The following is a 15,835-nucleotide window of genomic DNA, read 5'->3' on the forward strand; positions in this document are numbered from 1 at the left end:
GAAAGGTGTGGGCATAAAGGTTGTTCAACGACTAGTAAATCATGGGTTATCACATGGAGATTGTTATAAGTAGCAGGCTCATACACACCATTTGGTTATAAATAGCAGGTTGAAGCAGTGGGAGCAGCTGAACAAATCACAGAATTTTGTTCCATGGTTTATCACGATATGTAAATGTGGGTGCTTTCCCCCTCTGATTTGTCTGTGATCAACTAGTGGAATAATTCATTGTTTGATTCTGTAGTGGTTCAGGAGACAACCCAGTGAGGAGAAAGCATTCATATTCTGATAATACAGTTACTAAACTGTTGATCAGTTTCTGCCAAAATTGGAAACAGTATCATTGGCTAGCATACTGCTGGTACACAACAAGCCAGGCTTCCCAAAGTTTTCGTTGCTTGCTGAGTCATCTCTTTGTTAAGTCTGAACAAGCCTATAGTTTCCCTGATTCTTTTCCATTCGGGACAGAAATACAAGACAGTAAAATGTTGCCCACCCATGTCTCAGGTAGAATAAACTTCTCTTTCCGAGATAATATGATTTTGTAACTCTTAATCTAAGATTTGCTTTTTTCTTAATATTCTTTCAATCTTGGAAACTGCTATTTTCCCAATGACTTACCTTCTTAAATCTGAATTGCCTGGAGGTTGGCTAAACTTAATATTGATACAAAAGTTTCTAAAACCACAAAGTAAAATAGCTAACCTGTCCTAGAACCAGAAAGATGCTTGCATTGGAGCTAATGGGGACCTGAATTATTGGGCTCTGCTGTCATGGGCATCCAGGTAAATCAGTAACTACTTTCTGCTATATAGATACTGGTGCTAGATAAGGAAGTATATTATTTAATTTATATCCAGTATTTTGCTTAGTGTGGTCCAAGGCAGTTCACAATGTACTTGAAACCGGAATATTACAAAAATGAATAATAATAGTAAAAATCAATTAAAAGATAGTTCAGTACATTTTCAGATTAAATCAGCACTGAATTAAAAAGCATTTAAATTGTAACAGTTGCGTAATAAAACTATATAGCATCATCCATGAAAACAAGCAAAAACAAACAGTTTCATTTATATACCACTTCATACCAAACTAGCAACATCTAAGTGGTTTACAACTGTAAGCTAATTGCCCCCAACAATCTGAGTACTCATTTTATTGACCTTGGAAGGATGCAAGCCTGAGTCAAGATTGAGCCCTTTCACTGGTATTGAACTCGCAACCTTATGGTTTTTGAGTGAGTGGCTGCAGTACAGGCATTTAACCTCTTCACCAGCAGGAAAAATTGCCAGTTAATGGCCCCACACTCGTCTAAACAGAAAGGTCTTTGCCTGTCAGCAAAAATAGAACTGGTAGCAACGTCAGCCTAACCTCCTGTGGGAAGAGTTCCACAGCCTGGGAGCAGCCACTGAGAAGGCTCCTTCCCCTTTTTTCACCAAATGTGCCTGTGACAGTGATAGTACACACAGTAAGCACTGACTTAAAACCTTAGTCTGTTCTGCTAAATTTTAGTGCAGCCTGTTTCAAACCCTGAACAGTTGTGCTTGATTCAATGTAGTCTACTAATGGAAAACTATTGTAATAGCTAGATCACAATAACTTTCTGTTCTCTTCATTAGATCCCATGCCATTGCTTGTGTTAACCAGTTCATCATGGAACGGGCCCAGGCTTTAATGGATAACATAGACACTTTCATTGAGGTGAGAAAGATTTTGAGTGCTAGTTGTCTGTGGCAGTCAATGCATCACATACCATGACTACTTCATTTTAGGTGTGGTTTTCAGATTCACACCTTTCAGACAGGGCAGAGTGGAGACCTGTGGCATCCGAGGTTTATTTGTGTCTGTACCAACCCAGATTCCCCTATTTCTGGACAAAAAAAAAAGGGGGGGGGGTAAGTTGCCTCATCTGGAGACCACCAGGAGAGGCAGTTGAGCTTTTAAATAGGTTGTTGGACTCTTGTACAGTTTAGCATTTTAAAAAGCAGAATGTGTGTTTTGTTTTGTTTGTGTGTGTATGTTGTTTGTTTGTTTGTTTTTAATCCTAATTTCTGTTTGCTTCTGTGTGGGGTGTCTCCTCCCTGTCCCACCGCCCTTTTGGCAGTCTGTCCATCAATCACAGGTTGCTAAAGCAGTAAATCAGTCTTCAAACTTATCACAGTTGTCCACCCCTGTTTTACTGAATACTTTCTCTTCAGCTGGTTTGTCAAGGAAGCCATGGTAATGTAATCCATTGCTGTGCTTATTGCAGACCCTGTGACAAATTCCGGAGTCTGTGCTAGTTTAGCCATGGCACTAGAACTCACAGGAAGACAGTGAATGTGGAATGTGTGTTAAATGTTTAAGGTACACACAACCACCCCCAGCACTTCACTGCATGATGATGAAATAAGGCAGTAGTGGACATCCAAACAGTATTCAAAGAAGTGTTTTCATTTTCTTTTCTCTTTTAGTCTGTAACGAGTGCCAGGAATGAGAAATTTAAAAGCCACTGTATTAGGCTAACAATCTCTTAAACCAGATGTCTTCATACATTTTTGCTTATAATTCCAAGAAGGCTCAGTCAGCATGGCCAATAGGAGTTACAGGAATTATTGGAAATGCTGTTCAAAATATTTGATATGCAACAGGTTGAGAAGGACTGCTCTAAACTACAAACTAGTAGCCATTTTTTCCCTAACTGCCATGTCTTTTCTTCTGTAGAGAATATTGGCTCTTAAATGAGGGTTTGGGATTGTGCAGTTCCCCAGATAATGTTGAACTGCAGCCCTCAGGATTCCTCACCATTTGCAGTGATGGCTAAGGCTACTTGAAGTTGCAATACAGCAACATCTGGGGGGCCGCATGGTTCTCACTCCATCTTCAGTCTTTGAGTTAGTGCCTAGTTAGATCTTTTAAAGATAGGAAAATGCAGGTTTTTAACATTTACATCCTTAGCTTTCTTTGTCTCAATAATTTCTTTTTACTACAGTAACATTTCCATGGCCTGAGACAGCCTTAGGAAAAGCAGGGTCCAGTATGCAATGAAAGGTGTTTGGTTCTTGCCACTAGATTACACCTTTGCCCCAAGCATAGATAAAACATAGAGTGGCCCTAGCTGTGCTTCCTGAGAATAAAGTTTCTGTTTTGTGCTTCCTCTGCACTTGAAAACGGGCAGACAGTGTTGAAACCTCAAATGTATAGGCTAGTACTGTTAGGCCTTGTATAGTTGTCCTTCCTTTTGCTTTCCTTTTTTCTTCCTGTATATAGCTGCTGTACACTTAATTGTGCCATCACTTACCAAAAATTAACTTTGCAGTGATTTTATTTTGAAAATAAGTACAGTGCTACCTCGGGTTACGAAATTAATTCGTTCCGCGGCGCCGTTCGTAACCCGATAAATTTCGCAACCCGATAAATTTCGCAACCCGAAAAGGCGCTGGAAAGCCGCTAGCCGCCCGCTAGCCGCGCTTTCAGATTTGAATTTCGCGCCGAAAAAAATTTCGTAACCCGAAAAAATCTTCGTAACCCGGAACAGTTTTTTCCTATCTAACTTTTTCGTACCCCGGAAATTTCGTAACGCGAGCAATTCGTATCCCGGGGTACCACTGTAATTTGTGCATTTATTGACAGCAAATCTTGAGAGTAATGCTTCTTTACAGAAGAGAAGAAACTGTACAAATTCCATCAGTTTTAAATGCTGTGAAAAGACTGGTTTGGGAAAGTTGATGGGGAGTGGGTTGGAGTCTTGACAAAAGATTGTTTAGTGAATATTAAATCTTCTTCTTGGCAGCACTTGTTTGCCCTTGCAGTAGATGAAGATCCTGAAGTTCGAAAGAATGTTTGTCGAGCATTGGTAATGTTGCTGGAAGTGCGAATTGATAGACTTATCCCTCACATGCATAGTATCATCCAGGTAAATTTCCTTCTTCTACCAAGCTGGTCTCCTTAGAATTTTGTTTTAATCTATATTGTAAAACACTAGTGAAACTTGTCGTGAGTTCACTGATTCTTGACGTATGAGTAACATATTGCACCCTTACTTCATTGGTAGATTTTCCTAGTGACTGCTTCTTGTGAATAACTTTCTGTCCCAGTGCTGGCTGCTTTGATGTTGCTTCAGCTGTTAGGGCTCTGAACTATCATGCTACATGACTAAATGTACAGTCAGCCCTCTGTATCCACTGATTTCAGTTATCCATTGCTTGAAAAAATTTTAAGAAATGTAAGTGACACCATTTTACTATGCTGTTACATTTAACGGGACTTGAGGATCCATGGAGTTTGGTCTCCATGTGGGGTGGTCCTGAAAACAAAATCCATCAGATACCAAGGGCCCACTGGTGAGGCGACTGGGCCTTGTTCTCGTCCCTTCATACCATTTCATAGTGTTGGCACAGACTTGTAAGTATAGAACAGACTTGTTCATTGTTTTGGTACTGCTAATGTAACAGGTCACAAAAAGTCTTGCTGTTTTTTGATGATGAATATGTTTTCGGCATTTGATGAGACAGACACAGAAAAATAGGAGTGGAATCAAAAGCTGAGCGAAAGCTTTAGATTATTGCTCTTTTTCCTTTCTAGTACATGTTGCAGAGGACCCAGGACAGTGATGAGAATGTGGCATTGGAAGCATGTGAATTCTGGCTGACGCTTGCTGAGCAGCCCATCTGCAAAGAAGTTCTGTCTTCACACCTGGTGCAGTGAGTAGCTTTGCCTCTGCAGTAATCCACTGGCTGAAATGAACTCTTTGAAGTCTGGGCTTGTTTCCCTTTAGATGGCAGCAAAGATGGCAGTGTTTCATTGACACTGATGTTATGATGGCACAATGAGTCATAGAAAACCCTGTATTTTTCTCATCTATAACTTAGACTTGAACCAGTCTCTTTGGAGGTGCTTGTGCATCTATTTACACATGCTGCCATTACTCTTTTTTTAGTAGCTTTGTGCAAACATAAATTATCTCATAGACTGGTCTGCTGCTAAACTAGTTCTGCTTGGATGGGGTTCATCTACCAATAGTTCTCCATTGTTTATCACATACGCTTATACAGTAGATGTTACCTGGGAATGCTTAGTAGGTGCTACTACTTGCAAAACTTGAGCTGTATGGACTAGCTTTGGTAGATGAAGCGCTAGAGAAATCCTTGCTTCCAAACTGCTTTTTCCCCATTGCTGGTAGAGCTGGGAAGGGATATATTTTAAATGTGTATTTATATTGTCCTTTACTGCATGATACCAGGGAAGTGTATAACATGTGAGAAAAAATAGTACAATAGGTAGCGAAATAGCAATTGCAGAAATAAAAGTTGGTGAAAACCACATAAAAAGTTAACATTAACCAGTCTGAACCAGTTTAAAGTGCTCACACAAAAATTAGTTTTCCACCTGGTGCAAGGTGGTTGTTAATACTGGTCCCTCTATTAAGAGTGCTCCACAGTAACAACTGTAAATGGAAAAAAGCTTTCACTTGTCACAAATATATCAACAGTAGTGGGTGATGTTTCTCTGATCTTAAAATGCAGGAGAACTGATAAAAGGAAGAAGTACTTTTAAAGATACTTTATTCCAAAGATGTTTAGGGCTTCAAAGGCAAGTACCATCACTGGAGAACTAGCATGGTATAGTGGCCTGGGCGTTGGACTAGAACTCTGGAGAACATAGTTTGAAGCCCTGTTTAGCCATGGAAATTCACTGGGTGGCCTTGGGCAAGCCACACTCTCTCAGTTCAGATGAAGGTAATGGCAAATCTTTCCTGAATAAACCTTCCCAAGAAAACCCTAGGATAAAGTTACCATAAACTGGAGGCACGTAACAAAAGAAAAAATAAAAATAAATAGTATTTATAAAAAGTTGATAGAAGTATAAAATTAAATAGCTTAAGATAACGACATGCAGACTATGTGCGTACCGGCTCTAGGGTCTGAACTCTTATAGGAATATATTTATAATACTTGGGTGGGTTTCAAGCATTAGAGGGCATAATTGATTAAAATAACAGATTTACCAAATAATATGTACAGGCAGATAGCATAGCATTGTTGAAGAGATACATCTATTACACCAGCTATGAGCAATCAAGGTGGAGCCACTAATGAAAATATTTCAGAATTATTACATTAAACTTGGTCAATTTCTCACGCCTTGCAGTAACTTATCCTGCCAAGAACCAAGCCTAATTGCATAGAAGGGAAAGAATCTCACATCACTACTTACCACACTTCAGTTTCCCTCACTTTCCTTCCTTGTTTCCCATTTGGCAATTTTGGTTTGTAGCATCCTCATGGCAAAGATGTGTTTTTGCACACACTTGGTACTATACAAATAATAATACATTTACCATAGAAAGAGTTTATTGCTCTATGCACCCAGGTGGGCTAACGACAGAGGCACTGCAGATGCTGCCAGACCCGTGGTGCAATTTTATCTGTGCTTGTCTCAGAGAAATCCCCAGTGAACCATATAGGACTGCTGTCGAGTACATGGGCAGGATCATGGCCTCTGAAATTATTCTTAAATTGGAGGGGGGGGGGTCAGCATTGTTAGGAAATCACACTCTCTCATTCTCAGAGGAAGGCAAAGACAAACCTCCTCTGAAGAAATCTTGCCAAGAAACTTCTGTGATAGATTCACCTTAAGAGTCACCATAACTTAGAAATGACTTGAAAGCACACAGCAACAAACAGTTGTTCTGAATTGGGCTCAGGATATAAGCAGCCAGTGCACAGTGCACTCAACACTTACAGAGACAGTGCAATATAATAACAACTGAATTGGTTGCAATTTGGGTAGCTACATTCTGTGCCAGCCGAAAGTATTGAAGTAATCTAGTCGACATTACCATTCTGTCCCTGTCCGGAATCATGGAAACTGGAAAACCAGCAAAAGCTGGGAGAAGGCACTTCTAGCTTATGTCCCCCATGCCACTTTAAGCAGCTTACCATGTTGGCAGGAGCAGAACCACCATATTGCTGTGTCCCCTCCCAGTCTGCAGATTATTTGAGCTAGATACCATGTTTGATGGCATCAGGAGCTGCCAAGAGATCATAGAGAATCAAGAGTCATATTCCTGAAAGAGGCCCTCCATCAGAATGACTTTGCTAGTTGTTAATGACCAAGGGTTGGCAAAGAAAACCGCTATGCCTCTCCAAGCACTTTGTCCCTGTTGTCAGGCCACATCACAGCTAAAATCATCCTCACATAGCTGAACTCGGTGCACACCACTAGTTTGCCAATTGCATGTAGTATGCCAGACAATAAGACTAGGGTACTTTGTTCAGAATTAAGATAGGAAAGGGGATTTTAAACTGGAGGAGATGCATAGGCACTGTTGCCGTGAAATTGCTGCGCACATTTGTTACGTGCCTGAAGTCATTTGCTTTTTGGTCTGTATTGGCAATTGAAAGTTTAGCTTTTTGTAGTGGCCAACCTTCTTGTCTGAGCTTGAACAGGGATTATAACTTTCAGTTGAATTTGTCAGTTTGCATAGCAGCACAGGCCCTAACACTGAGTGGTGGGTTGAATGCAAATGTAGACATGTGCAGTTGGGCTGGGGAAAGTGGAGTTCCCCAACCTCTGCTTGCTGTGATTCCCCTCAAGTCACCATGCAGAGGATCAGATTGCCCTTCTAAACTTGGTGGTCTGGGCTGTGAAGGGGAAGGGGGATTACCCTAAAATGGTGCAGGAATGCTCAGTGAGCTAAAGGCCTTCCATACAGAGAAGGCAGTTACTTGGTGCAAATAATCTTTTTTGGTATGGTAACTATTAAAAGTTATCAAAATGGTGGCCCTACATTCTTGATCCTACTGTATTTAATAATTGTTGGCTGCAGTGCTTTTTGTGATCTGTGTCACTCTGAGACCAAGTTGCTTAACTCTTCTGCCATTTCTCTTTACAGATTGATTCCAATCTTGGTGAATGGAATGAAATACTCTGAAATTGACATCATATTGTTAAAGGTACTCTAAAATCATCAAAGTAGGTTTGGAGTGCTTGCTTTTGAGATATTCTCCCTTTTCTGTATACTGCACACATAGCCTGTTCACTGAGTATGACAATTAAAATGTTTCCATGTTTGAATTGATCATAATGTATTCAGATGACTTAGATCTCATTCCTCCTTATGCTGCTGTTACTGTGACCATCCTTGGTAGCACAGTCGAAGGTAGTATGGATGACAAATCTACTGGACTTAAAGCAATGCCTTTTGTTATCACAACTGGGAGGATGGCTTTATATTTGAAGAGCTTTATTTGTTAAGGTTTTCTTATTTCCTGACAGTAGCACCACAACCTACGTCTCATTCCTGATGAGCTCTGGCGGCACAGTGGTTAAATGCTGGTATTGTAGCCACAACTTTGTAAGATTGATCCTAGAGAAGGGCTCCAAGGTTGACTCAGCCTTCCATCCTTTTGTAGATTGGTAAAATGAGTACCCAGCATGTTGGGGGCAATTGATTTACACGTTGTAAATCGCTTAGTGCTAGTTCACTGATAAGCGTTATAGAAATGTACTTGCCATTGCTATTGTTATCCTGTTCCTATAAAATTGAGCATATTATCCAAGAATGCAAAGGTAGCAATTAGTGTCCTGAGTATATGATACTGGGTTTAGAAGCAGAACTCTACTCCTTGATGAACCCACACCTGTGTGTTGGCTGAGTTATTCTTATTAAAAAATGAAGTTTAACACTTGTGAATGAGAATAATTGAATGCAAATACCTACTTTTTTGGCTATCCTTCATGGCAGTGTGTAAAGCCTAGTTACTTTGCCAATGTTCCCTATGGTTTCTCAGAATCTGTTTTGTGTCTGTTACACTTGATGAGAAACGCATACATCACTGCACAGTGTAAATGTCCGGGCAAATATATTCATGGAAATGATGCATAAGCATAAGCTTTAGTCTGATAACAGTGATGGTTTGTGGTATTCGTACTGTCTGATCCATGGAAGCCTGGTCTGAAGGGTTCAGGGGACTGAGCCTTTTCTCTTTCTGTCAGGGTTTCAGTTGGTATGATAACATGACTTCTGTCCCACCAAGAAAAAAGGATTGTGGTTCTACTTGTTTCTTATACAGTTCTATCCCATACAGAGTAACAGTGCAAATTTGAGGGAATTGTTCAGCATAATTGTTAGGATCATTAAAATAGGGGACTGCTTGGGCAGATGTCACATATTCTCCCTCCCCTTAATCGCAGGGTGATGTGGAAGAAGATGAAGCCATCCCTGACAGTGAGCAAGATATCAAACCTCGTTTCCACAAATCCCGCACAGTTACCCTGCAGCATGAAGAGGAGCGGCTACAGGATGATGAAGATGGAGAGGATGAGGATGATGATGATGACACACTGTCTGACTGGAATCTGAGTGCGTAGGAGAATAGTGTTATGCAATACTCTAGGGCAGGAGTGTGGAAAGTGTGATTCCCCATGTATTGCTGGACAGCGGCTCCCAAATATCCCTAGCCAGTGATGAAGGATATTCCAAGCTGCAGTTTGGAAATATATGGAGGAACCCCAATTTTCACCCCCTCCCTGACATTGGTGGGAGCTCAATGGGAACTATATGTTTAGTGCTGAATACAGTACATGTGTGGTGTGGAGAATGAGATGGAGAATGTCTTATCCTTTGTTCATTTTAGCCTAATTTCTAATCATTGTATTTTTGAGTCTTATATGTGAAATGGTTTCCTGTTTTCTCCATTTACATGTTCATCTATATAGTTAGCTAGTGGTAGGACATACATTCTCTTTTTTCTCTTTGAACAAGTTGGTGATCTCTTGTATGACTATTTTCTATCTATATAAACATTTTATATAATGTATTGGTTCATGGAGAATGAGACAAGACTAGAAATGCTTAGTGTCCATTAAGCTGCTTGTTGAAAAGATAGTTCTTAATATTTAATGGAAGCGCTGGAATTGTACAACTCAGAATTCGTCTGCCACTAGAAATATTCATTTGCATGTTGATACTGAAAGAGGCACCTTTGTCATGCTTGTTGCTTCTTTGAGAAGCACTCAAGAGTTTGCTCCATGATGTTTCTGCCATATGATCCTGTCTCTTCTACAGGAAAATGTTCTGCTGCAGCTCTGGATGTTTTGGCCAATGTCTTCAGAGATGAGCTCCTTCCACACCTGCTTCCACTGCTCAAGGGGTTGCTTTTCCATCCTGAGTGGGTTATCAAGGAATCAGGCATCCTTGTTTTGGGGGCCATTGCAGAAGGTAAATCCTACTAGTATGAACATAGGAAAGTGGTTTCTCTCTACTAAGAGGCGGAACTATTGGCAATCCCATTATGTAAACTGGGAACTAGCATCTTTACTACATTCTGTTGATGGGCTGAGATAGACTGTACTGAGTGTGTTTGTTCTGTTCTTGGATTTTTTAAATTATATTTTTATTTACATTTCTAGGCTGCATGCAAGGCATGGTTCCTTATCTCCCTGAACTGATTCCCCACTTGATCCAGTGTCTTTCTGACAAGAAGGCCTTAGTGCGTTCCATTGCCTGTTGGACCTTGAGCCGCTATGCCCACTGGGTTGTGAGCCAACCTCCTGACATGTATCTAAAGCCTCTGATGACAGAGCTCCTTAAGCGGATTCTGGACAGCAACAAGAGAGTGCAGGAGGCTGCTTGCAGGTACTTGGGCAGTAAAGCAATGGGTTTGTAGCTAGCTAGAGTGGGTAGTGTGTGGGAAAACAAAGAATACTTTTTAAAGATGTTCGCAAGTGTTTTGAGACATTTTTTGTAAGTTGAAACCAGACTAGAATCTCTAGTATGGTTGCGCTACTGGTGTGTCCTTACTAAATTCCTCTCCTGCATTTTAAGGCTTTCTTTGGAAGTGATGAACAAGTTGAAGTTTGAGCTCTGCAGTGATGAGTCTTGTATTCGTACTGTCTGATCTAGAGAAATGCCATGATATTCATATGAGAGATGGCACTTAAGGTTAAGCTCTGTGGGAGAATAAAAGTTAGTCCATTTTGGTACTGCTCTCATTTTGGTGCATGCCCACCACTTGTGTTCTTGTAATTTTATTTTAGTGCATTTGCAACTCTTGAGGAAGAGGCCTGCACAGAGCTAGTCCCTTATCTCAGCTTCATTCTGGATACTTTGGTTTTTGCATTTGGGAAATACCAGCACAAGAACCTGCTGATCCTGTATGATGCAATTGGCACTCTGGCTGATTCTGTTGGGCATCACCTCAACCAGCCGGTATGTGCATTCTTCCTTACTGACGCTGGCAGACTGCTAGCATTGACTTGCCTTGATACATTGTTCTTGAATGAAGTATTGTCAGCACAGTTTTAAAGATAATTCTTGAAGATGGAGAAATCTAGAATGTATTTTCCTTGCAGTCATGTGATATAATGGAACAAAATGTCACCTATGAGAACCCTTTTTCCTTAAAGCAGAAATCTCTAAACTACATGGACACTGCATATAATTCCTATTCCTGATTAAAATGGTTTGTGTGTCAGGATGCCTGCTTAAGATAAGGGAAAGTGGCTGTCTGCATTTCCACCAAATGTGTTTCCTTAATGCTGAAGTTGCACAGTTGTAATTTCTAGAGAAGGGCAGGTCAGAAATATTCTGTTTATGGTGACTGAGTTTGAAAAGAGAGCAGTGAGAGATTTTCTAAAGAAAGTGTATGATGGGAAGGGGATATGCTTTACAGACAGAAAATCCAACACTTTTATATTTGCCACCAGCAATTAAAGGATCTGAAGATGTGACTATTTGGCAAGATGGATTAGTGATCTGACTTCTTATAAAGTTGTTTTATATGATTCCTTAAATGATTATATATTAGGAGAGAACTTATTTTCATTGGAACCATTTCAGGACAGCTGTTCAGTAATTTCTATATATTTTTTTCTATGCCCTTCCCATCTCTGAGAGTTCCCTCCCCCCATGGGACAAGTCACAGGAGTTCAAGACCCTTTTAGTCTGTGGGTAGTGATGTGCATGTATTTGCATCAGTGTGCCCATGTGCATGTATCACCATTGGCTAATATGTGGTGGGGTGATCCACAAGAGTTCCAGCCCATGGATGCCTAACCTTCTCATATGGCAGGCTCATTGCATTAAAAAAAAAGCAAGGAGATTATAACTTTGTGATGAAGAACATCAGTTATTTCTGTGATGGTATGGTATGGTGGGATCTATGTAAGTATAGCTGCACTATTTATACAGCATCCTGAGAAGGCTGTCATTGTTGTGCCCAAAACCTACAAGAGTCCTAAGATCTGCAGGAGAAGGCTTTTTCTCTGTCCTGCCAAGATCAGAGGCTCGCCTGGTGAGGACACAAAAGAGAGCCTTCTTAGTGGCTGCTCCCATCCTCTGGAATGCCCTTTCTCAAGAGGCTAGGCTGGCCCCCTCCCTGCTGGCCTTTCGCTGGCAAGTATAAACATTTTTATGCATTATGGAGCAGATGGGTTTTTAGTTTGTTTTAACTTTTGTATATTTTATGTGATTTTATATTAGATACAGATGTTTTGATTGCTTTTAATTTTATTGATATTTTAAATGTTTTATCTGTGAGCCGCCTTGGATCCTTCTGGGGAGAAAGGTGGCGTATAAATGAAATAAATGAATAAAATAAATAAATAGATAGATAGATAGATAGATAGATAGATAGATAGATAGGTCGGTCGGTCGGTCGGTCTTTGGAGCCCTCTTGAATGTCACCATTACACGTTTCTGCTGGAACAGAGTTCCACAGGACTAAAGCTGTAGCCAAAAGGGCCTTGTGCCTGCCAACCTTATTCTCTTCACAGGTGATCATGGAAACAGACTTCCAAGGGTGATCTTAAAGCATGGTGTAGGTGAAGATACAGATGGCAGTCTTTTTTGTCAAATCGTATTTGCCACCTCTTTGATTGTGTTGACTTTTTTTTTCTGCTTTATCATATTTGCTCTCGAAGGCATTGTGTGTGGGTTTTTTTAAAAAAAAATACTATCCTTTTTGGTGTTTTTAAAATTTCAGTCTCCTCTGAAGGTGAAATTTTTTTGCTGTGGGATGCATATTCAAATTTTTGCAAAATACGATCCTTTCGAAGTGGTTGGGAGCATTTCTAGATTTAGTAAACTTTAGTTGTGTTTGGTGGAATTCTAAAGTAAATGTTGGCTTAATTTTCCCTGAGCCTAGAAACAATGATGACTTACTAAAATACAAGACATTCGAATCCTGAAGCATTGTGTTGAGTATTTTTCAATTCTGAAGGTTTCTGGGCTGTTTATAGCATTGACTGTGGTTGGGACTGAAAGATGTTAAATCTAGTCTTTTCTTCTCCAGGAATATATCCAAAAACTGATGCCCCCGCTGATCCAGAAGTGGAATGAGCTGAAGGATGAGGACAAGGATCTCTTTCCTCTCCTAGAAGTGAGTGGCCACTTGTTAATAATCTAGGTAGGCTCTGGTGCATCTGCTGAAAGAACTAAACTCTACAGTGCCTGAGGATCATGCTTGTTTAAAAGTAATGTTTCTTCTTTCTTATAGAAGATTAATTAAATCTGTACATTAAGAATGAGCTAAGACCTTATTGGTGCATACTGTGAGCACAGGCTCTCTTGTGTTTTGGGGTTATAGTGTTCTCAAGGAAGCTTCCTGGTTCTTGTTTCACTGCTTTAGCTGATTGAAATAAAGTATGACCCTTTCACAGTTGATCTCATCAGTCTGTACTAAATAGCTTCAATAGTGCCTTAAAGGGCAAGGAAATGCAGATGCCCAGTAGATAGGCATCAACACGTTTTTTGAGTCATTATCTGTTTCCTTTTTAGTGTTTGTCATCTGTAGCAACTGCTCTCCAAAGTGGTTTCCTTCCATACTGTGAACCTGTCTATCAGCGCTGTGTGACACTTGTGCAGAAGACCCTTGCCCAAGCAATGGTATGTTAAGCTGGTATCCATGGGAAATTTGCAGAATATTGTGCTAAATACTGGAAAGCTTGGGTTCCTGTTTAATGTGAAGTTAACCCATGTAGAAATCAACACCAGTTGAGAATAATTTTACCAGCCTTAATAACTGAATCTTAACATCTCAGTATCTTCTTTTTTGAAGTATATAATGGGGATGGACTAAGTTGTCCCACAGACCCCTGTGCCTCCTCCCATAGATTGTTTTAATTAGCTTTAAACTTCTTTTTGGGGATTGGACATGTGGAGGAAGTATGCCCCTCTAGGTCTGTGTTGTCTTCAAAGCATTGTTCAGTGATTTGTGATGCAACATGGGAGGGAGGGCATTTTGTGAGTTCATATTTTCAGACCTATTTTATCTCAATGTTAGATGTACAGTCAACACCCAGACCAATATGAGGCTCCTGATAAAGACTTCATGATTGTTGCTCTTGACCTGCTGAGTGGTTTGGCTGAAGGTCTGGGATGTCATGTGGAGCAGCTTGTGGCCCGGAGCAATATCATGACTCTGCTGTTTCAGTGCATGCAGGTGAGTAGTAGCTGCTTAAGTTAGATCTTAGCTGTTTCAAACTGAGAAATTGTAGCTTCCCAGAGAAAGTTCTGAGAAACCCGAGAGCAGTTTAAATTTTGCACTGCAAACAGTGAATCTGTGGTTTTGGCACGTCTGTTACTAAACTTTTATCTCCATTGCTTCTGATTGACTTGAAAAGTGAGCTAGAGAACTCAAAGGGCTATTTGTAAGTAAAGTATTTGTCATGCTTTTACCTCTCTAGGTCCCCAAAGCAGTGTACAATAAAATCATAGCAGAAGATTAAAATAAAGTCTTTAACAGTAAGTCGAAAACAATTTTAGAAGCCAAGGGCCTATCAAAACAATTATTCTTAATGCCTGTCAGATTCATTTGCAATGGAGCCAACCTGACTTGGGAAGTCGTACAGAAAAAGGCCTAGCTTCTTTTTGTGCTGAGACATGTAATAGGGCCTCTGAAGATAGATATTATGGACAGACTCATGCAGGAGCTATAATCAGTTGAAAATAGAATTGATTGACAAAGATGATATTTGATTAGTGTAGCCATTTCAATTGGGAGAAAATAGGTTTAAGGTTTAGAGAAACATAGGAAATGACCTAATGTAGCATATGCAGTTCTCTTTAATATTTTGCATGTAAAAACAAGAATCATCTTGTGTTAACTAAATTAATCCAAACATGGTGGAAGATCTGAATATCAGGACAATTCTGAATGAGGGGTGGGGCAGTGCAGTTCTCTGAGGCATTTCTGTGACCCCTGGAGTCTCTCAGGAATCATTTGTTCTTGAAAAAAATGCCCCCCAAATGAACCCAAGGGCACACCAAGGAGTGTAGGAGGCACTTCCCCCAGCCATCTTAGGCCCAGAAGAGGTCTTTTTAAAAATGAGATGAGAGTTCTCAGTTACTTCCTGTAGATAAAAATACTTCTCCTGAGCCAAAAATGTCAAGAGAGGTTACAAATGTGGCCAGAGAACACTTTGGGGGGGGGGGCTCTTCTTCCGGGGGGGTACAGTCCTCTAAGGTCCCTAGGGAGGCTAATGTGGCCCCCTGCTTTCTGACAGTTGCCCACTCCATTCTGAATATGTATATCAATAGAGAAACCTTTTCATAAAGGAAATAGAAAACTGGTTTAAGTCTATCAAAGAAATATGCTTTAGAAAGGTTAGAATAACAATGTGTTGAATCACTGGAGAGATGAAGAGAGGGAAAAGAAGCAATTTATTTCTGCTGTGTTCACATTGACAACTACTAGTTGAGAGCCAGCATGGTATAATGGTTTAAGTGCTGGATGAAGACGCTAGAGAATAAGGGTTTGACTCCCCGCTCGATCATGAAACCTAGTGGGTGACCTTAGTCAAGTCACAGTCTCTCAGCTTCAGGGGAAAGCAATGGCAAACTACCTGT

At 40.4% G+C, this 15,835-nt stretch overlaps 1 protein-coding gene and 1 non-coding gene across 3 annotated transcripts in view; both read left to right on the forward strand.

Annotated features, from left to right (window-relative positions):
- Positions 1-15,835, forward strand: part of TNPO2 (transportin 2) — a 36,955-nt gene that overhangs the window by 9,843 nt on the left and 11,277 nt on the right. For both annotated transcript variants that reach the window (XM_089532413.1, XM_089532422.1), the window contains exons 7-17: positions 1,623-1,704; positions 3,776-3,898; positions 4,567-4,685; positions 7,880-7,940; positions 9,181-9,349; positions 10,055-10,207; positions 10,399-10,624; positions 11,026-11,197; positions 13,281-13,367; positions 13,766-13,873; positions 14,271-14,429. In XM_089532413.1, coding sequence (XP_089388539.1) covers positions 1,623-1,704; positions 3,776-3,898; positions 4,567-4,685; positions 7,880-7,940; positions 9,181-9,349; positions 10,055-10,207; positions 10,399-10,624; positions 11,026-11,197; positions 13,281-13,367; positions 13,766-13,873; positions 14,271-14,429 — 1,459 coding nt within the window. The remainder of the gene's footprint in view (positions 1-1,622; positions 1,705-3,775; positions 3,899-4,566; positions 4,686-7,879; positions 7,941-9,180; positions 9,350-10,054; positions 10,208-10,398; positions 10,625-11,025; positions 11,198-13,280; positions 13,368-13,765; positions 13,874-14,270; positions 14,430-15,835) is intronic.
- On the forward strand, positions 10,821-10,891 carry LOC149321988 (small nucleolar RNA SNORD41). The gene has a single exon (XR_016279598.1). It is a non-coding gene; the product is annotated as a small nucleolar RNA SNORD41 (small nucleolar RNA).

The sequence above is a fragment of the Sceloporus occidentalis genome, unplaced genomic scaffold (genome assembly GCF_023333645.1).
Source record: "Sceloporus occidentalis isolate IW3139 unplaced genomic scaffold, rSceOcc1.0.p SCAF_1, whole genome shotgun sequence".
In the NCBI taxonomy this organism is placed as follows: Eukaryota; Metazoa; Chordata; class Lepidosauria; order Squamata; family Phrynosomatidae; genus Sceloporus; species Sceloporus occidentalis.